Source organism: Helianthus annuus, chromosome 3, assembly GCF_002127325.2.
Source record: "Helianthus annuus cultivar XRQ/B chromosome 3, HanXRQr2.0-SUNRISE, whole genome shotgun sequence".
Lineage (NCBI taxonomy): Eukaryota > Viridiplantae > Streptophyta > Magnoliopsida > Asterales > Asteraceae > Helianthus > Helianthus annuus.
Window position 1 is genome coordinate 141,389,393 of NC_035435.2, and position 21,525 is coordinate 141,410,917.

At 35.3% G+C, this 21,525-nt stretch overlaps 2 protein-coding genes and 1 long non-coding RNA gene across 13 annotated transcripts; 1 reads left to right on the plus strand and 2 right to left on the minus strand.

The window, feature by feature from the left end:
• Positions 1–3,533: 3,533 nt before the first annotated feature.
• Positions 3,534–6,144, plus strand: LOC110929975 (ribosomal RNA large subunit methyltransferase I). Its single transcript, XM_022173173.2, has 8 exons — positions 3,534–3,718; positions 4,104–4,329; positions 4,438–4,572; positions 4,662–4,881; positions 5,036–5,222; positions 5,324–5,508; positions 5,592–5,729; positions 5,841–6,144. The coding sequence occupies exons 1-8, from the start codon at positions 3,625–3,627 to the stop codon at positions 5,967–5,969; spliced, it is 1,314 nt and encodes a 437-aa protein (XP_022028865.1). The 5' UTR covers positions 3,534–3,624; the 3' UTR covers positions 5,970–6,144.
• Positions 6,145–6,154: 10 nt separating this feature from the next.
• On the minus strand, positions 6,155–8,166 carry LOC110929976 (ALA-interacting subunit 3). Its single transcript, XM_022173174.2, has 8 exons — positions 7,923–8,166; positions 7,782–7,840; positions 7,611–7,685; positions 7,377–7,490; positions 7,226–7,296; positions 6,869–7,169; positions 6,498–6,787; positions 6,155–6,420 (listed from the first exon to the last, which is right to left on the minus strand). Exons 1-8 carry the CDS (start codon positions 8,011–8,013, stop codon positions 6,366–6,368), a joined length of 1,056 nt encoding a protein of 351 aa, XP_022028866.1. The 5' UTR covers positions 8,014–8,166; the 3' UTR covers positions 6,155–6,365.
• A 4,935-nt stretch (positions 8,167–13,101) lies between these two features.
• On the minus strand, positions 13,102–17,404 carry LOC110929977. 11 transcript variants are annotated; one of them, XR_004889503.1, is made up of 8 exons: positions 17,196–17,400; positions 16,916–17,063; positions 16,226–16,264; positions 15,640–16,108; positions 14,748–14,860; positions 14,174–14,542; positions 13,781–13,888; positions 13,102–13,490 (listed from the first exon to the last, which is right to left on the minus strand). It is a non-coding gene; the product is annotated as an uncharacterized LOC110929977 (long non-coding RNA). The 11 variants fall into 11 exon arrangements; XR_004889498.1 differs by having other exon boundaries at positions 13,102–13,888; positions 15,640–15,815; positions 15,994–16,108; positions 17,196–17,398; XR_002587563.2 differs by having other exon boundaries at positions 13,102–14,379; positions 14,462–14,542; positions 17,196–17,403.
• Positions 17,405–21,525: the final 4,121 nt, after the last annotated feature.

The following is a 21,525-nucleotide window of genomic DNA, read 5'->3' on the forward strand; positions in this document are numbered from 1 at the left end:
AAAGTAATTATTTATTAATCACCAATTGATTCTTCACCGGCGGAAGTGGAAGTACGTATCCTGTCTTGTTTCACATTTTCATGCGTGTTTTACTGTTTTAGTGGGATTGTGTACTGTTTGTGTGTGATCAGCAGCCACTATTGGTGATGAGGGAAAAATGGATAATGGGAGTTAGTTAAGTGCAAATAGGCTAGGACCTAGAGAGCTTATGACGGGCCAGGCATGCAAGCAAACAACCTTTGATGGTTCGGCCTAACTGGGGGCCCAAATTTGTACGGGCTGAAGTTGAATTTTCAGTGATTTATTTCTTTTTTACTTTATTCCTTTCTATGATATGATATAGATGTGTATACGAGCTTAGTGGTGCACAAATCGGGTTTTTTTAAAAACCGGTTCTGGGTATGGAACTAGGTTCGGGTAGGATCGGGTTTTACAAGATCGGTTTTTTTTTAAAAACCGGGTCGGGTCCGGGTCCGGGTTTTCTACCAAAAATGTATACCCTATATACCCGGGTTCGGGTAGGGTTCGGGTCGGGTTTTATAAAACCCGGGTATTATAATACCCTATTTTCGGGTTCGGGTATTCATCGGGTTGGGAAAAAACCCGCACCGGGTATTAAAAAAACCCGACCGGGTATTAATGCTTCTTTATATGTTTTAGTGGATGGTGCCTATTGAAATTTTAATGACATTTCTAAATTTAAATTCGATAGTGCTAGATCGAAGGAATAGTCCTGATTTGAATCCTTTTGGATTACATAAACAAGGGGAGTGATATTCCCCCAAAGCTTAAAGCCCACACGAAGCCCATAAACTTAAACAGAAGTGGAATGTCCATAATTAGGTGTGTTTAATCATATTTTCAAAGATGCATCCACTTAAAACTAGAGGTAGCTATATAACCGGGTATAAAAAAACCCAGTTCCGGGTATTTATAAAAACCGGTTCCGAGTATTTATAAAGACCGGGTTTCGGGTATAAACCAGGTATAAAAAAACCCGGTTCCGGGTTCGTTTAGATCAAATATGAATACCCGGTCCCTACCCTATGGGTAGGTTCGGGTATAGAAAACCCGGTTTTTATAATACCCGGTTCCAGGTTTTTTTTTCCGGGTCCGGGTTTTTTGTGCACCACTATACGAGCCAAACCGTGTGTGAAGTACGTGAGATCGAAAGGTCGAATCAAGCTGGGCTAAATGAGCTTGAGGCCGAGCCAAAGAATAAGCTCGTTTAATAGACGAGCTCGAACTGTACTTACCATCGAGGGAAGAGCGACAAGGAGAGCATACAGTGTTTAGATGACAATGTGTAAAGACGAACATGTTTAACGTAATGTTGACAAGATAGCTACTCTAATAAAGATGTGTTGATTGGATTGAAGGTATTGTGATAAGCGATGATTAACGATGCTTTTGACTCAAACACCCCGTTTGCAACCCATATCGACTTGGATTTACTATTTCACATGAGTTATCGGAGAAGCCAGAACGATTTGAGCGTTTTTACTACTAAAAACATTTAGGCATTCTTGTGGGTATGTTATCTTATTTATGTTTTTGGGGTTTTGAATATTAGGTTTTTATTAAGATTAAAGTTCAAATTAAAGCTTTTTTATTTAATTTAGAGTTAAAGATATGTTATTTATATTTTAACTGAATTTAAATGCAAAAATAACAACTATACTAAATCTTTTTACTAATATATTTATTAGAGTTGGCAATCCTAACTCGTAGTCGTAGCCAAGAACATGGTTGTATAAGTCGATAGGTACTCCCTAATCGGTTTACTGGGGAGTTGCGAGTACTCCATCTAGGCGGAGAGTACTCGAACAGTACCCGGACATGTTAAATTATAAAGAAATTAGTTTTTGGAAAATAATATATATGTCAAATATCGTAAGTTTACTAATATTTATAACAAAATACATGAATATCAATCCTAAGTTTACTAATATTTATAACAATATACATGAATATCAATATAAATAAAAAAATACATGTTCAAATGTTAAAATATTTTTAAAAATTGATATTTATTCCTTGGAAAAATGATATTCATTCCTTCCTTGAAAAATGATATTGCAAAAATAGATATTCATTATTTTTTTAAGTCAAACTCGGCCCCGAGCTGACTACTAGATCCGATTCTGGCCGAGATTGATCGATTTCGAGTAATTTGGTGGAATTGAAGAAAGCCGCCTCGACATCCAACCTTGTAACAATTACTAAGTGAGTATCCGAGACCTTGTTTTATAACATTGACCAGGTCAGAAGTCTGGGTTGATTTGGACTACTAGTTTATCAACGGGTCAAAATGGGTTAAGATGTTCTCCCGTCAAATATCCAACACGTCAGAATGGACAGATTAAACATAAACACGCGAAATGAAGATGAATAACACCGCCATCTTACCTACCATACTTAAATCTTATATTAACAAATGATAAAGCAATAAATGAGAAGGAAAAAAATGAATACAAGAAAACAAATATATGCCCGTATATCATTGGATTTGAAATCTAAATTGACGATTGATTATTTGAACGTTGAAACTTGAAACTATAAAATCACTAACCTGACTTTCAAATGGAGGAGACTGACAGAGAAGATGATGGACTGACTGTGGTTCACTTTCTTCATCATAGAATTTAGGCTTGTTGATTAATAAAGTTTTGTGTTTGAACCCACATCATCTATTCTCGAGATGAATCGGCATTTGTAATTTAATTATCATATTTCGCTTATGTAATTTAATTAACATAAACATATTTTTATTCCTAAATTAACAAAATAGGCATTGACTTTTACATTTGCTCATTAGGCGATCCAATAGATGAGGACAAATAAGCATGGACGGCCCTTTCATGGCCCATACTTAGATAATTTGACTCCTTCACATCCCAATTTTGACAATCTAGCTACTCCACAACCTACACTCCGATAATCCGGCTCGAATACAACCCACTTGAACAAATGTAAAGTCAATTCCAATTCGGCTCTTTCATAACCTACACTTGAATAATCTGACTCCTTCACAACCCACACTTTGAAAAATCCAGCTCCTTGAATTGCCTATTTAAACAAATATAAAATTCAATGTTTATTTTGTTAATTTTCGAGAACCACTCACATATTTTGCTCAACCTATGGCATTATAGCCTAGTGGTATCTTGGTGGTGGGATAAGGCTTATGACCATTAGGTCATGGGTTCGATTCCCACAAAGGGAGGTTTTTCCAGATTTATTGGGTTTCCTCCTGAATTGGTGTATAGACATTATTGCCTAGTGGAGATAGATATGATCGGGTGGTTCTGCTGGTGGCACGATGATACTCCAGTGGTCCGTCAGTGATCCAAATTTGCCGTTAAAAAAAACATATTTTGCTCATTGTCCTTATTTAAAGTAGTTATAAATGATCATAATAATCAGTGACGAAGCTTGAACGGAAACTAAGTAGACGCGCCAGACTCTCAAAATCCAAATTAGTGGAAGTCAAACTCTTAAAATCAAATATTTTACACGTGAGAAACATATGGTGTGTTTGCCTGTAGAAAATTAACATTTTCAATTCTAGTTTCGGATGCGATATATCTCGAGGCTAACAGCTAGTCGAGCAGAACGTCGGCGATGTTACTTTCAAGCCGGCTAACGAGGTGTCTGGCTCTTCCACCGGCCACCACAACCACCGTTCTTCACGATATCGCTTCAAATCAAGCCAAAAGTAATCTCTCTTTCATGCACACAATAAACTCTATGTACTGAGGCGATTCAATTGTTTAAACGACGTCGTTCGATGAAATTGTGCCGTTTTTGTTTTCAATTGCGGTTTGGCAGTTTGTTTTTTTACATGATTTTGGGGATAAGGGAGATATTATGGCGAATAATGCACCTAATTGTGTGAAATTGAAATGTATATGTTTATTGTTTAGATATATCAGTCTGTATATATAGCCCTAGCGCTTTCTATGCAGATCTTGTATCAGTTAGTTATGGTTTCTGTTATATTCTGTTAGGATATTAGATTTATAGGAGGCTTTGTATTGTTGAGATTTACTCAGCTTGTTGATCTTCACATTGGATAATACATATTTAGATGTTGTTTGTAGGTGTTGCAAAGGTTATTCTAAAAAAGGGGAAAACACAGCTGTTTCGTGATGGAAGTCCGATGGTTTACAGTGGTGCGGTTGATAGTATTATTGGTAGACCGCCGCCGAAAACAGGTGATGTTGTGCTGGTAGCTGATGGGGCACAGAAGCCAATAGGTTGGGGATTGTATAATTCTTCCTCTATGTTTTGTGTTAGACTCATGCAGCTAGAGCAGGAAGTGTCAGGGTATGTATGTATGATATCATATAATCTATAAGATTATTTGGTAATATAATATTGGTGTTGAAAGTATAAAAAATGCTGTCATTTAAATGTTTAGGTTAAATTCTGCAGAGATCCTTCTTGTGCATTGAATGTGGAGAAGCTTCTGGAAACACGAATCGACGCAGCTGTTAATCTACGCAAGAACTTGGGGCTTCCGTCCGCCACTACAAATGCTTACCGTCTTGTAAATAGTGAAGGAGATAGGTATTGCATCTTCGTATATGTATATGTATCTTTTGGGGATTATCTTAATGAAAACATGTCAACTACTTGAACAAATATGCATGTCACAGACTGTCGGGCCTTATAATTGATGTCTTTGGGGATATAGCTGTGATCGCCTCGTCGGCTGCTTGGGTTGAGAAGTATAAGGAACATATTAAGAAGTGCATTAGTGGACTTGGTGTGATTAACAGTGTTGTTTGGAGGCCATCAACGGATATATTGAAAGAAGAAGGATTGGATCTGACTGATCTTGATCAAGAAGTATCCGGATCTACTGATAGGGTGAAGGTAAAAGCATTTCGTAACTTTTTAAAGCTTCATTTTTAATCAATGCCTGACTTTGTAACCATGAAAGTATCTGACTAGCTGTTTACAAATATGTTAAATAGATCTACTGATGGAATGATTCTGTTTAAAGAGCACTTTTCCTGCTTCATTTTAGGTTGTGGAGAATGGGATATCCTATATGATATCATTGGATGGACAAAAGACAGGATTCTATGCTGACCAACGTGAAAACCGTCGATTTATATCTACCATCTGTGATGGTCAAAAGGTACTTGACATGTGCTGCTATACTGGTGGTTTTGCACTAAATGCTGCTTGCGGTCATGCTTTGGATGTCACTGGTAATATTGAAGTTTGTTTTGATATTTGAGGTAATCTATGGTGCAGGAATATGTTCTAATGCTCTACTTTTATTCATTTTCTTATGTTGTTTGGTGTACAGGCGTTGATTCGTCATCCCCTGCTTTGGAACTAGCTAACCAGAATATTGTTCTTAACAATCTGGATCCAAAGAGAATATCGTTCCTGAAACAAGATGCAACTAGTTTCATGAAGAATGCTGCTTCTAGAAATGAAGCATGGGATATAGTAATACTGGATCCCCCTAAACTAGCACCTCGAAGGAAGGTATTGCAAGACTTTTTGACATAAATTGATTGCTACTTGATCATATGGTATACTGTGTTTTGCTAAGTTACTGGTTGATCCAGGTTCTACAAAGTGCAAGTGGAATGTATAGGAACTTAAACTCACTGGCCATGCGGTTAACAAAACCAGGTGGGTTTCTGATGACTTGCTCGTGTTCAGGTGCAATGACTCAAAGTGGGCAGTTCTTGCCCGTTCTTCAGGCCAGTCTTCTACTCATTTCTATTTCGCACATTTATGTCATCAGATAACTCTTATCGGTTACTGTAGTGCCAATTTGTTTGCCATTTATGCCTGATTTATGTTTGTTACAGGGTGCTGCTTCAATGGCTGGTAGGAAGATAACATTGGTACGCCAGACTGGTGCAGCCTGTGACCATCCTATTGACCCATCTTATCCTGAAGGGGCCTACCTTACCAACATTTTGTTGAGAGTAGCTTGAAACTTTGAACATTGTATTGTCGGCAAGTATCAGTTTTGCAGGATCGCTTATTGTTTTTTTGGTAGAGTATGTGCCATCATTAGGGGTTAGGCCTAATTAGCATAGCCCATTAGGATTAGTAGATTGTAACATACTATCAATCTCAACAAAACTAGTTTACCTTCACAGTTTTATACATTAACAAGTTTAATATTAACATATAATTATATGCAAATTGAATAAGTAATCGGTAACATCCTTGAAACAACATATTGTTACAGTATTGGCCGACTTGCTAATTTCTAGCATAATATTTAAACTTGAAGGATGATCTTCGTCCCAAAACCTCAAAAAGAAATAGATGTTACATATGACACTAAACATGGATCCATTTACCCCATTTTGTGCACGAATCAATCAGTGACCACTTGGATTACCGTTCCAGGACAAATAAGATGGATCTCCAAGACGCCTGCATCAAGTAACGAGAGCAAATTATACAACACGTAGCTATATAATAACGAAAACCAGCATTGGTGATGAAATTACCTCGGCTTAGCCAAATATATAATGGTGAAAGCCACAGCTAATACGAAGCACAAGCCACCAACAGCAAGATACGCAATGCCAATGAAGCTGTTCTTTCCGCCAAGCCAGCTGGCGGTTGAGAGCACAAGTTTCTTCTTCCCATTAAAACTATAAGTGTTATAATTGTTCTGCACAACCACATTTATCGTATCACCTGCTTGAAGATCCACCTCTATCTTCCCAAACAACTTCCTAAAAGTTGGAAGAGCTGCGGTTCTCATCCACACAATAAGGTCTTCCTGCTCACTTAACTATATACAAAGTCCTTGTTAGCTACCAAACATATCTAAAAGCTAAAACCGTTCTGAATCGTTAACGGTTATGAGGCTTACTGGTATAGATTCATTGAGACGTGCACCGCCGATAAAACTTCCGTTTTGGAAATTCTTAGGGAAGACATCTTTGCCAAACTTATGATCCCTATCACTTTTCCATGAAATACCTTTCTTTGTTACCGGCAAATGCACATCGTTGCCAGTGGAGAAACTGAAAGTATCATTAAACATACTCCATGCTACAAGACCACAAGGCACAATTGTCATCCCATTCGCTTTATCTTCAGGGTTACATGTACTTATGATGTTCTCATTCTTTCGGCTCCTCAATTGCTTATCACTTCGGCTCTTAACATACCTGCAAAAACACAAAAATCATGGAAGGAAGTGTATTATTATATATGGGTAATGTACCTTCGATGATTTTGATAAAAGTTGTCAAGCTGATAGTAGACGTAAATCGGCTGCTTCATATGTTTCGGCACCTGAAAAAGCATTAGCCGGATTAGAATTTTGTCTGCACAAATGCATGTGTAACAAAGTGACGAAGAGGGTCATCTCTTACAGTTAGTGTTATGTTGCAAGTTTTGCTTGCATCGGACTGTATAAATCGAACCTTGTCCGTTTTTGTTCCAGATGGTGCACACGCATCGTCATAACGATTAACAATCTCAACTACCTATTTAAACACCAGAAAAAATGAAACTAAAAAATTAGTACTCTGCCGTTCAAAAAATATAAAAAAAAAACCTCCAAACAGAGAAAACGGTGATGAATCCAGTGGTTTATGCATACATACATCTTGGGAAGCAAAAAGGGATGCAAGCCCTATGGGTATAAAGACTATTGTCAAAAGCATGAATACAGAAATCACCTGCAATGCAATGAAGAAGAAAAGGTTAAACCGAAAATCTTGATTTAATCAATTGATTGTTAAGGTAGAAGAAAACAAACAAAGATGTGTATGTACCCATCTTGGGGTAAGAATGGGTTTACAAGCTGGAAGTTCCTGCTGGGTAAACCTAGAATCTGAAATAGGAAAGTGAGATTGCTATTATTACTAATTTAATTTTAGTTAATGAAGAATGCGAAGAGAAGAAGAATGGCATACATTGGGGTCGCTTGGAGTATCTTCCCGGAGCAGATGGATCCTGGAGTTGGGTAGAAGTGGAGTTCATCGGAGCCGTTGCAGCATTACTCATGAAGACGAGTAACAGACAGATAGACAGACAGATGGAGGGGAAACCGAGAGTGGTTAGTTAAGAGGTTGTGATGTCTTTCTTATCTACAGCTTCAATCAACAAGAAAGTAACCTCCTGTCTGTTTCTGGCTTGGCCGGCTATACTATTGGTACGTACAAACTAGCCACTAGGCGTAATATATGTTATATACTCTACGTACTGTTATTTTTTTGATCGGCATACTCTACGTACTGTTAACTACATTACACATTATGTTTTTTTATAAAAAAAAGTAATAATTAATAATGTATATAATTCAATTAAGAAAGAATAAACAAGTGGAGCTTGAGATTGAAAAACTACCCGTGAGCAGAACTTGAGTTTAAAAAGTAGAGCTCAAAACGAGCCAAGCTTTAGCTTTGGTAGTTAAACAAGCCAAGTTATAAGCTAAATCAAGCTTGGGTCCGGCTTGGCTCGTTTGTACCCATATGAGTAAGGTGAGCCAGACAAATAGGGATATTAAGCAATGGCGGATCTAGGATTCGTTCGTAGCAGTAACGTTTTATAAATAAGTGGTAACGAAATCGAAAAAATGTCAAAATTTTCCAATATTTACACTACTTTTACACTACCGCCGGAGCGCTAAGCGGTAGCGGGCGTTGCCCCTTGTATGTACATAGGTCCGCCCCTTATTAAGAATTCGCAATATATATGTGTAATTGCCTCATAAGATTTATAATGGTGTTTTGCAACATTTCCTGCGTTGCAGGTGTTCGTAACACGTGGTAGAAAAGGGTGTGGTCTTTGTCCAGTTTGACATTCGTTATAAAGGGTTTAGTCTTCTTGCCATTTTGTAATGTATCTCAAATGCGTGTCCCCAGTGGTTGAGTCTTACTTCCCTGTTAATAACCTTACAAATGCGTCTTCATTGTTTCATGCAATTTAATACAATTTAGAGTCCTCCAATTTTCCTTAACCACTACATCATACAAGGAGACCGTAGACGATGGGTACTACTATAAAAGTGACAACACACCAATCTAATCACCTTAAATTTGAAATGCTTTGTACCTTCAACAACTTTTACGTTGAATCACCATAAATTTGAAACGCTTTGAACATTTTCAACAACTTTTACGTTGAACATGTTGTAAGCATTCATACATTCTTACATTATGCCAAGTTGAAAGTGTTTGTTTTCACCATATTAATTGACAACCAATGTTAACAATACAATACAATAGTGTTAGCCAACCATTGTTTTATAATAATACATATTCTCCCCAATAGTGAGCGCTAGGGAAGAAGAGTAGATAATATATTAATCATTTTAGTACGAGTTTATAACTTATCAAAATAGGCTGGCATAAATACCTAGTAAAATACTTAGTCCTTGTTTTCTTCCACCAAAATCTCTTTCTTTCAATAAATCATCTAATACATTCTAGCCATTTTGTGCTACCAATGTCGTATTATTTTCTTAAAACCAATCCTAAATTAAAAAGGACAAAACATCTCCTACACATATCAACCTACATGAAGACGATGATTGTCGTTAGCAACACGTTCAAATGTGAATCAAAGACCTAATACAAAAATATCAACTGTAAATCATCTTTTCTTAAGAGCATGTGAGTCGTCATCGTCGCCACCATAATGATGATAAGCAAAATTCAGTCTCACTAAGATAAAATGTCTATAAGACCTTAAAGAATGATGCATATTGACTATTGAGGGAGAACAATGAAAGAAGATAAAAGTATCGATTTATCTGTTATATGAACAAGTTAGAGGAGTTATATTATCTAATTTATCGTTTAGGTTTAGTATGAAAATTAAATTTGTAGGACCATACAATATTTTCACATTATCATAAAGAAACTCTTCTCATTTGATACGTATATAAAGAATTGTCATAATAGAGAGAAAAAGAATAAAGCCCATGGGCCGGATGAGTGAGCCCAAGTCATGTTCTACACTTCTTCAAGCCAATTTGTATTTGACCCTAGACAAAACCACATGGACGCTGCTATTAGTGTTCTACTGTTCTACATTACTTAAAGGACGCTGCTAAGCCTGCTATTAGTGTTTTACGTTACCTAAAGGACATTGCTATTAGTGTTTTAAGTTACTTAAAGGCGACTCTAAGACGAGGTAATTTATTACCTAAAGAAGGAGGAATGAATCTCACAGCTTACACCGACTTAGATTGGCTTGGTTATCAAAACAAAAGAAGATCTAGGACGATTTATTTGTTGCTTTTAAGGGGAGCACCAATACCATGGAAATCAAAGAAACAAATCAGTGGTGTCACGGTCCTCTGTAGAGATAAGTACCACGATAAGTAAAGTTTTGTGGTTACGATGGCTTCTAAAGGATCTTGGAGTTCGTCAAAGTGGTCTGACTCAACTGATTTGTGACAAGCTGACAGTTAAATCTATTGCTAATAGCCTAGTTTTCATGAATGCACAAAGCTTGTAGAAATGGATTGTTACTTTGTAAGAGAATGAGTGAAATCAAAGGAAACATAGCCATTGCACGTTAATAACAAGATGCAAATTGTAGATTTGTTTACCAAACCACTTAGGGCTCGACAACTACGATTGCTACTTTACAAGTTGAACATTTGAAACCTTTATGCTCCAACTTTAAGAAGAGTAAACATATCATTCCGTGTTATATGTTTCCTTGTTTATTGTAGTTACCTTTTACTTGTATCTGAATTGTAGCCTTCTAATTGTATTTATTATTATTATTATTATTATTATTATTATTATTATTATTATTATTATTATTATTATTAAATGTAAGCTTTATTCACAAATTCACAGTTGCGACCTCAAAAACGGGGGCCACAACAAAACAACCTACATTACATCAAAACTACACCGCTTTTCTCAAGTAATGGATCTATTTTTAGACCTATTACTATACCATAAAAACTAACAACCATAACATCTTGGATAATTTTATCAATAGCGACACCTTTATTTGAAATCCTTTTATCATTTCTCGCTCTCCATAAACACCAGCAACCAACCATCACAATTCCTTGCAGGGCCTCCCTAGCTCTACCTCCCACACCCGAGAACTCATGAAGCTCCAAGAACTAACCTGACTCCAAACCACGGAGGCCATGTAGCGCGGACAAAAAATATGATCCGCCGTTCTAGCCTCCGTATGATGTATTCGGTTATAAGAAATAAAGATTACTCTCAATTTCTTTTAAATAAAAAAATGCACTTTTGACTAGTTGGTCATCGATATTTTAACAAAAACTAAAAAAGTGTTAAAATATCTGAGGCATCGAGTAGCTTTATTACTAGGTTAAAGTATCTGAGGCATGTGTTTACTATTTTGACAATTTTATGTTATGTTGTTGCTATAAGACCAATATAAGACTAAGGATAGTGGTTATACTGGCTAGGTAAAAGTGTTCAAGAGTCCTGATTAGCCTAACGCAATTCATGGGGTCCTCCTACGTATGTAATACGTAGGGTCGGATCACTTACTATTGATTGCTTTGAAATCTGGATTGAAATGGATTTAACCCAGAATGTTTGCATGCAATGTGATAGTGTTGAAGTGAGTGAAGAATAGAGTACGAGTTCTAGAGGGAGAGAATGAGATTTTAGGAATGTTTGGCTGAATGGACAAGTGTTCTCCTTTATAAAGAACTAGGTTATCACCCGTGAATACTCACGGGTTAGATATTCAAATTTTATTAAACACAAATGTGTATATATTTTAAAAAATGAATAATGCGTAATTAATAAGGTATATTAATTAAACGTTTACGTCTTCAAAATTAAAAATACTTATCAAATATAAGAGAATGAAAACAAACTTGATCATATTCTCGTTTATAAGATTATTAAAAGAATCTTAAATTACTGGAACTCCAACTTCTTGCTTAACATATGCATTTCTGGAGGACGAACAAAAAACTATTAATGAAGTATTACATCAAATGTGAACTTCATGGGCATGACTTTGAATTTTGAAAACAAACAAATGTAAACTTTTATTTAAAATAAATGATACATGGCAAAATAAGTATATTAATTGATTAAAAAATATTAATTATTGAAAGTTTAATATTCCATTTTTATTGTTATTATTATGGACAATTAAGCGAATTCTTCATGAACCATAGCATATAAAATATACCTATAAAATCCAAGGACAATTAAGTGAATTATTCATGAACCATAACATATAAAATATACCTATAAAATCCAAGAAATGGCTCAATGAAGAAGAATACTGAATCAATCACTGGATAGGTGATGTCGCGATTTCAAAATATCATAGATATCCAAAAGCTAAACGTTAAAACATAATAATAGTAATGTGACCCGCGCATTACGGTAGGTGGGAATGTAATTGATGGTACCCAATTTAAAGTTATTAGCCTCTGAAGAATACTTTTTACAACAAAAACTAATCACCATATTTTCTCAGTTACATGTGTAGCCGTGTAGTTACTTCACCGGAAGCCCCAGGAGCCATTTTAGTTGTTTCTTTACCTAAAAAAATAGTTTATAAAGCTATTAATCCATTAGATTTTTTTTGTTACATGTGGCCAGTAGCGGATCCAATTTTTTTCTTATGGATTCACTTTTTTTTCCGGTGGTCAAATTTTTTAGAACCAACATTAGAATTTCGGGTCAGGTTAGCCCAGAAATACATTAAAATACGATATCATTAGAAATAACAATATACTTCTTGAGCTCATTCATAAGAAATATCATCTATTTGTCATCGAGACTGTACATCAGCTTAATGTTGGCTTTTATTGTCCTTCTATCCTGCCATTACAATACAGTAGTACATGTTGACTTTTGAGGCCAATTTCATTTTTTTTTTCAATTAGTTTATATGATTTTCATTCTATATATTACTTTCAACTTCGAGATTTCATTTCTTATTCTAAAGCTCAAGTAGTTGACTAAATTTATTTGGAAATTAAAGAAATATCATGTCAACTGATTTTGAAACTTATCTATTTTGACCTGAAAAAAGTCAAACTTTGCAAACCTTTAATTTTTGGATAAGTTTTAGTACATCAAAGCCTCTTTAAGTTCCCACTGCGACTATCCTACAATATTCAATAACATATTGGCATCATTCTATAGAAAGTAAGAGAGTTTAATTCTGTAATATCACTTAGAATCTCTACACACAACATTCTCACTCAAACTACAACAACAAATGTAAATATGAGATAATATAGATCAAGCAAAATTCAGAGACTTCACTTGATGAATTCATCGTCTCTACTTAATTTTTTTTATATTCAATCGGTTGATGAGTGAAGACCCCATTAACAGCGATCCTTAGTTAAAGACATGCATACATTCAGCAGAACAACCATCATTTTCTGCAGTTCAACAGCTTCATCGTGAGTTAATACCTGTCTTTTCCAGCACCATACCCCACGTAATTCCATCCAACCCATGTCTAAACCATGACGCCACTAAACAGACCTTTTCTGCCTTGACTTCAAAAAGAGTTTGGATAACAGAAAGAGCAACCTTAGAATATGGTTGGTGGTTAATAATTAACAAAAAATATATTATTTAAAAAAATTTTATTTTATAAAGTTGGTGTTAACCATGGCCGTTTTAGGGCAGGGATCTGGTTAGCAAAACACAAAAACTCATGATAATAAAAATATAAAAACAAATTTCGATTTCAAGAATACAGATATCCAAGAACAACTTCAGGTGAGTTGATCTGTAGTATGGAATCTGTAGAAGGAAAATGTAAGAATTAATCAATTAACCTCATTCTTTCATCCAATGTATTCTCTTGCATAGTAAAGCTTTCAACCTTTACCCGTAACTGAGTTACCTCATTATTCCTCTCTTCAAGTTCAGAAACATATTCGCCCCTAAGCAATTAATAAAAAAAATATAAGACTGGTATAGTTAACCAAAATTAGCTAATGATCATAAAACTTGCACAGGAAATCTTACTTCTAACGGATTATGTTCTTGGAAACCTAGTCATTTATTATATGTAAATATATATGTATTCTTTACCTTTACCAAAATCTAAATCATACTGAAGAACTTATATTTTAGAAAACCACTTTTTCGTTCAACACCTGAATGGAAAAATGAAAATCGCAATCATGGTTTTCTTCACGTTCTCGATCTGTTTTGGCAGCCCTTACCAACACTTGTCGTGGTTGTTTGTAGAGAGTTTCGGACCGTGAAGCACCTCTCGAACGACTGCAAAAGATCCCAACTCACTGCTGCATTGTACCTCACAATGCTGTCTCGAAATCACGCCTAAAAGTGTGACTTTGTTGTCTAGTTTTGAGAGCCATTACCGCTGTCCTTTCAGGACTTTTTAACCATCCACACAGCCCCTAAATACCTATAAATTGAACACGAGTGATGGCCTCTCATCACCAAATCACACCAAAGCTTTTAACAACTCGATAGGGTCTAGAAACCACCTGAAACGTTGCTCCGTATTCAATCGTCGGGTGTCACTTTTTGGCGACCGCCGCTGCTCCATCTGAACAGCCCACTGTCACCTTTTATAACAAAATATATATGATATTAGATTATACCTATCATGCTTGATGATTTTAAAAGCAAACTCTTTCGACTCAAAGGGCAATAGACCAGAAGCAATTGTAAAAAGAGGTTCAGAAAACTCTAATTTCACACTCCAATGGTGAAGGTGAAATTTTATAAATCCAAAAATAAAATAACTACTGAATCCAAAGCATAACTTACAACGAAGATTATCGAATTAAACCGGGCCAGACTCAAAAGAATCCGCGTGTAGAAGACAAACGGAATCCACCAAGGAGTGCAACCCCTTGTGCTCAAGGTCTCTGTAATCGGTGCTACATAGAAAGAAAACACAATCTGATTACACCATGTTTTGAAACACATTAAGGGCATGTTTGGCTTAACTTATTTCCAACTTCTCCAGAAGTCCTTTTGGAAAAAAAAAAGTCACAAAAACATGACTTTTGCCTGAGAAAAAGGACTTTTGTCCTAAAAATTGAAAGCCAAACACTCAAAATAAGGACTTTTGAGGCAAAATAAGGACTTTTGAGGCAAAATAAGGAAAGCCAAACATGCACTAAGAAAACGCAAATCCTTCATCAAATTTTAAAAATAAAAACACAAACTCTTTAAACTGATTTACCAACACAACGTCCAACACTCGTTTAAGAATATTCTAAAAACCATTACTAAAATTGAACAAATAGACAATCTGGTTAACCGGGTTGAATCTTCTTGTTAGAAACAAATAAAGTGGATTTGAATTTCAAGTATCAAATCAATCGAAGGTTAATTGGCTTGAATCTTCTTTTTGAATGTCATTTAAGAATCAAAGCGTAATGAATTTGGGAAAATATTCAGTGGGTCTATTTGAAACCTCCTAAAAGATAAGGTTTTACCATAAATCTAAATGTTTACCTTTGAAGTTTTGAAGAAATTTAAAAGAACTGGTGTAACATTTGAATAGCACAAAAAATTATTATAAACTAAGATATAACACTTTTTAATTTTATAATTTTTATAAATCAATTACAATTTTTATAAAATCAGGTGAAAAAACTAACAAACGTGTGTGGATTGTGAATAAAGTCAAGTGGTGAGAACACACACATACCTTTATCTATCTCTTATTCAACCAAGCCCCACCTCCAGCCACCACAACAATTTGAACAATACCACCAGCTGGGAAAAGACCACCATAAATGGCGGATCTGAGAATTCCCCACCCTCACATGAACAGAAAACAAAATCATTACCGTCTTCTTTTGTCATCCCCTTTCAACAAAACCCCTGTTTTTATTATATATTATATGTCATTAGTTCGTTTAAGTTTTCTGAGTCCCACACGTTTTATGCAATTTAGTCTAAGATTAACATAAAAAATCTAATTAATTAAATCAACTTCTCGAGAATGTGTTAATATCATTCATGTGCTCAGAGTTATGATGAGGTTGGCCATGATCCGAACCTGAGGCAACACCACCTCCTAATCCTCCCTGCCTAATCCGTATCAACACATATTCTTGATATACAAATATAGCTTCTCTCCCTTTAGGGTTTCTTAGTAACGGATGTTGCAATGTCTGCATAAAAAAGTACACAAAATTTACTACACACATCAACATGTGAAAACACTAAAAAGGAGAAACAATAGCAAAAATAATTGAATTTGAGGATAAAGTTTACTATAAACGGGTCACCTTTACATGTGTTATTCCTTGTAGAATTGATCTTGAAATCTTGCGATTTAAAAAAATTATAAGATGTTAGATAATAATAAAACAAATATTCTATGATTATGTTAATCGTGTAGCTCCTATAGATTGCTCTTCTTTGCAGTTATAATTTCTAAAACTACTAATGCTATGCAAATGGTTTTCTTAACTCAAAGACCAAGTTTCATGTTTTATTTACCTTTGTGTTTTTTATTCAAAAAGTTAATTAACTATTAATATATTCCAAATTTTCAAATATTAGTTCATTTAATCAAAATACTGAACGAATACTAAAAAGCAAAATAATTAACAAAAGGCGAAATCAATACCACCCTTTGAAATCGTAATGTGAAAACTAAATACCTGAAGACAAAAAGTAGGGTTTCAACCAAAAAAAAGGATCCAACTAAGGAAGAGGTGATAGAAAAAAAAATCTCAGAGAGATTTAATTAGGGTTTCCAGATTCGTCTATTCAAATCCTAGAATGTAATTCGTTGCAAAAATCATAAGACAATGGAATTGAAACTGAATAATTGAACCCCTATACTACAGAAACCAAAACCAAACAAAAAAATCTCAAATCAACAAAGATTCGATTGAAAATCTATAAATATTTGATTGAAAAGCAATGAGAGTAACAATTAAAATCATAGATGAATGAAATTTAGAACATACCTTTGTTTATCAAACTTGAATCAATGATGAACGGCTGAAGATGAATGGCGTCTTCGGATTTAGGGTTTGAGAGAAGTTAGCTTGTACGTTTGAGAAAAATGATACGATCCGGATTTGCGAGATGGGTGTGAATCCAACTATGTTACCTCTGATTGCCATAATGAAGAATGAAAGCGGATTTACATCGGATTATGCTCAGAACAAATGATATAGGGTTTGAAACTCAAAAAAAAAAAAAAAAAAACTTTGAGAAAAAAACTTAGAAGTTGAAGAAACATACCGAGAATCATAAATTGGAAGCAAGAATCAAAGATTTACACCAAATTATGCTCATGCCTGATGATTGTTGATGAAATTCGGGTTTGTGGGGATGAACGATCGATATCTTCTTTGCGAAACGAAGTGAAACGGCCAGAATGATAGGATATTTAAATTAGGGTTTAAGGTGCACGAAGAGAATAAGCGTGTTTATATCACGGGTGTGGTATGACGCGAAATAAAATGGATCCCGCGTCCAAAAAGAAAATATGTTATTTAGAATGGATTCCCTCCCAAAATCACCCTCTACTCCACCATAGGATGCCACATAAGCAAAATAGCTCCACCATCCAATGACACATGACCCAAATCATCTCATTTATTAATATATATAGATGAATCAGCCATATAAAGAAACCTTTGACTAGTGATTCGAGATTACAGTGAGAGGGTTTCCCTTTTTGGTAGGTTGAAGGCTTCAGACCTGCGGGTAAAGAGTGTCGTTTCTCACATGGTCTTTTGAGGCTGAGTGAGAGAAGTCACACGTAAAGTGTGATGAGACATGACACTGTTTCATGCTTTTTGCTGTTCACTGCAGCTGTGACAACTCGAGTTTCCGACTTTCACTTTCGCATTTATTGCACGTTGACTTTGACTATTGACTTTGACTGTTTAGTTATTTGACTTGTTTGACTTGTAATGTACACGTTGTGCTTTAATGAAACGTATTGTGGTTGCATGATTATGTGTTGGTTGTTATAACATGAGACTTCTTTAGAAACTTAAACGCTTAACACATGAATGGACTCGACGAAACAAGTGCCATTCGTCGTATGCAATTTGACGAAACAGATTTTGTTTCGCCACCTACATCTCGACGAAACGGGCGTTTCGCCGGCCCAGTATCTCGCCGAAGCCCATTACTGGCCCAAAACGTTAAATCGAATATTAAAAACGTGAAACAGCTTCAGTTTCACACTTTTATCAAAACCACCGAAACCCTAGAGCTTCATGTTCTCTGTTGACGGCAATCGTGTGTTCCCGGAAACCCCGTATCAATCTTGTTATTATTCTATTCTTCGCGGTTAGTATTTAATCTTGGCGTTATTTGTCACACCCCAACCAATGGCGGAAACATCGGGATGAGACGAAGTGTGAAGATTGCTAGAGACATCATAACGCTATTTGTGACAATATTTAAATAATCCCAATTTCATTTCATAACTTCAAATAGTCAACATTACATAAACTCAAATGACAACAAGTTCCAAAAGTAATACATAACATCATAAGCAAAATTGATACAACATATTAAACCTAAACGTCTATATGTGTATCTAGGCATCAATGCTACTTCTTTTCATAGCATTGTCATCATCAACCTGTAACATGTTTAAAAATACAATTCAATGCAAAAGCAAAGGCGAGTATACAAGTTTGATACATACATAGCAAGAGATAAGTTTTAAACAATTCCTCATAGCACGCATGTGATTCAAGATGAACATTTAAATATGGTATGTGTCTAACATATCAAACCAAGGAAACGCAATATGCTCATGACATAACCGAAGATAAAGAGGCGGGTCGTTAATCCTATAGCGCTACATATGTCACGGTTTGGCTCGTACGAAGTTAATGATAAATTCAACACATAAGATTAATCCAAGTTTAAAGCATCAAGCCATCACGTATACAAGCATGTTATAGGAATGTTCATGTGTTTAAGCAAAATGTTCATGTGTAAGTTTGTTGATAGATAAACATGTTACACCCCAAAAGTGGTAAAACCAAAAAGGGGAATACGAGTATACTCACGAAGTTTGCATATGCTTTCCAATTATCCAATTATTGACGAGTTGATGAGGTTAGAAGATTGAATGTGTAGGGTTAAAGTTCAAGTATGCTTAGAGTCGAGATTCGGTATTTAAAACAACATAAAAGTAAGATATGAGAATCGCATGTGAAAATAATCATCTTCGACACTTAACACTTGTACGACACTTGGTAACCACAAGGGTTATGATAATGTTTTCATGAGTTGAACACCCATAAGAATCACAACAAGGTTTAGGTCTTAGGTGATGTTCTACTACTTTAACATATAAACATAAGTTCAACATCAAAGGTTCGAATGAGTGTATATATATATATCTAGGTTAAGTACTACATATTATTTAGTCCAATAATTCAAGTAGGAGGTAGAAGATTAGGATCTTCATTTAGGCACCTCGTGTTATCATAGATGTCATGTATGGGGTAGGAAGAACATGCTTCCATTTAGGAACCCCTTGAATGTTCACCACTTCACTTGATGTAAAAACAACCAAGGAGGGTCACGAACTAGGTTTAGCACAATAACATAAACAACCAAACTATAGAGAAATCACCAAATCATGTGAGGATTGTATGTAGGACAACCCAAGTTGTTCCATAATCACTCATTCATCAAGATCTAAGCTTGACATGATTTGTGGGTTAAATACCCTAACAAAACAGAAAGTATTTGAGGTTTTAACCTCTGATTTATAGTGTCTCAACCTTGTTTTTAAGCTTAACCAACCATAAGTGAGGTTGTAAGCATTAGGACATAGGTGTGAGATGTGTTAGACACAAGTTGGATGAGTTTAACAAAGTTTAGATAAAAACATAAACGAATAGCCCAATTTGGAGCCTTTTTGGGAACATTCCAGGGACTTATTTACTGTGAAAAACCCATGGAAACGTAGATAAGTTCAATACAAAGTAGTAGGAAAAAGAATCGAGTGAATCGGATAAGAATTGAGTGAGTTATGCTCATTTTCGTGAAGGGGTGTCAATCTGCTCGAACCGTTGCTTTCAGCTACGGTTTGGAGGATGTTCTGAGAGTTTTTAGTGTTGCAAAAGTGGTAGGGAGGCTGGTTATAAGTGGTATTTATAGGGGGAAGGATTAGGGTTTCAATGGGTTGGGCTTTGGAAGTGTTTAGAAGGGGTTACACCTTGAAACTAGCCCACAAAACCCAACTATATGGGGCTGAATTTTGCTGAATTGGGGCTGCCATATTTCTTTATTTTTTTATTTTTTTAAAACATTATAATGAGTAATTTTGTTAATTAAGTTGTGTAATAATATGCAACAATGTTTCCCCTAACTTGTAACAAGGTGAAATATGAAATAAAACATGATTTAACTAGGTAAAAAGTGTAATGTACAAGTATGTAACATGTTTGTAAGTGACAAGTATATGTCACATATTAGATGGTTAACCGTTGTATAAATAAGCATATTATTAGGGGTTTTTAGGTATCAAAAATTTAAGGACAAGCATGGACATGCATCGTGAATAAGTATCGTATAAGTATGAATTACAAATAAGGATTCGACGTACAATGAATTCGAACGTATGAACATGTATGAATATGTAGATGGTGAATTTAAAGAAATACGAATTTTATTTATGATCCAAGTCTCGGGCTTTACAACGAAAAGACGACTACAATAATACAAGATTTCCAAAAATAGCATTACAAGGCGAGCTTTCTAATTATGGAAAGTATGAAAAAGCAGGGCGTTACAGTCTCCCCTCCTTTAGGAAATTTCGTCCCGAAATTTGTTCAAGAGGAAGACCTTGGAGAAAAAGCATTTTGGCTAAAAGAATCGAGACTTGGGAGTTTTGAAACGTTTAGAAAAGTACGAAATTTTGAAGAACGATAGGATAGGAATTTGTTTGACTAAAATGAGTTGAGGCGTTTAAGCATAGGTAAAACGTGTATGCGTGCGCATAGGCAAAGGAGTTTAAATAAGTTTGAATGTCCCAGAATGGAGAGGTATCTTTAAAATATGATATCCAAGAAGTATAACTTTCGTATAATGCGTTTAGTATTTCGATGAAAAGTGTGGTAGTTTGCATGGGGAGTCTAAAGGATAGTATAAAAATCACATTTTCGTAAAAATTGTTTATTGAGAGTAACGAAAAGATTTGTTAAAGGTATACTAAGTACATTTACATAAGAATAAAGAATAGGAAGACGGTTTTAAAGGTGATGAGATAAGTTAGGATTTGAATGTTTAAACAAGCTTGATTGCAAACGGGGTTCATATGAAAGAAAGGATAATGGAGAATAATAGGAGTATGGGGTGAACAATTGACACTAAATGAATGCAAGTATATGAATGATATAAGTATTAGATAGACGAAAGTAGCGTGTTAAAGATGAAGTCTCGTCATGGATAACCGGATATAATGCGTTTGTGAGTTATTTAAAGTTTGTATTAGGTCAAAGGGTCTGCAAAACACTGAATTTCTCGTGGCACGTTTTACGAAAGTTTGGTAATATGGTGAAACACTTATATATAGGAAGTACCAGCGGCG

Excerpts from the sequence above, each read along its gene's own strand:
- LOC110929976 (XM_022173174.2), bottom strand. The coding sequence starts at position 8,013 with ATGAGTAATGCTGCAACGGCTCCGATGAACTCCACTTCTACCCAACTC. Across the intron at positions 6,788-6,868 it reads GTCTCAATGAATCTATACCA|TTAAGTGAGCAGGAAGACCT; the intron begins GTAAGCCTCATA and ends CTTTGTATATAG. Across the intron at positions 6,421-6,497 it reads ATATATTTGGCTAAGCCGAG|GCGTCTTGGAGATCCATCTT; the intron begins GTAATTTCATCA and ends TACTTGATGCAG.
- LOC110929975 (XM_022173173.2), top strand. The coding sequence starts at position 3,625 with ATGTTACTTTCAAGCCGGCTAACGAGGTGTCTGGCTCTTCCACCGGCC. Across the intron at positions 4,330-4,437 it reads CTAGAGCAGGAAGTGTCAGG|AGATCCTTCTTGTGCATTGA; the intron begins GTATGTATGTAT and ends TAAATTCTGCAG. Across the intron at positions 5,730-5,840 it reads AGTTCTTGCCCGTTCTTCAG|GGTGCTGCTTCAATGGCTGG; the intron begins GCCAGTCTTCTA and ends TGTTTGTTACAG.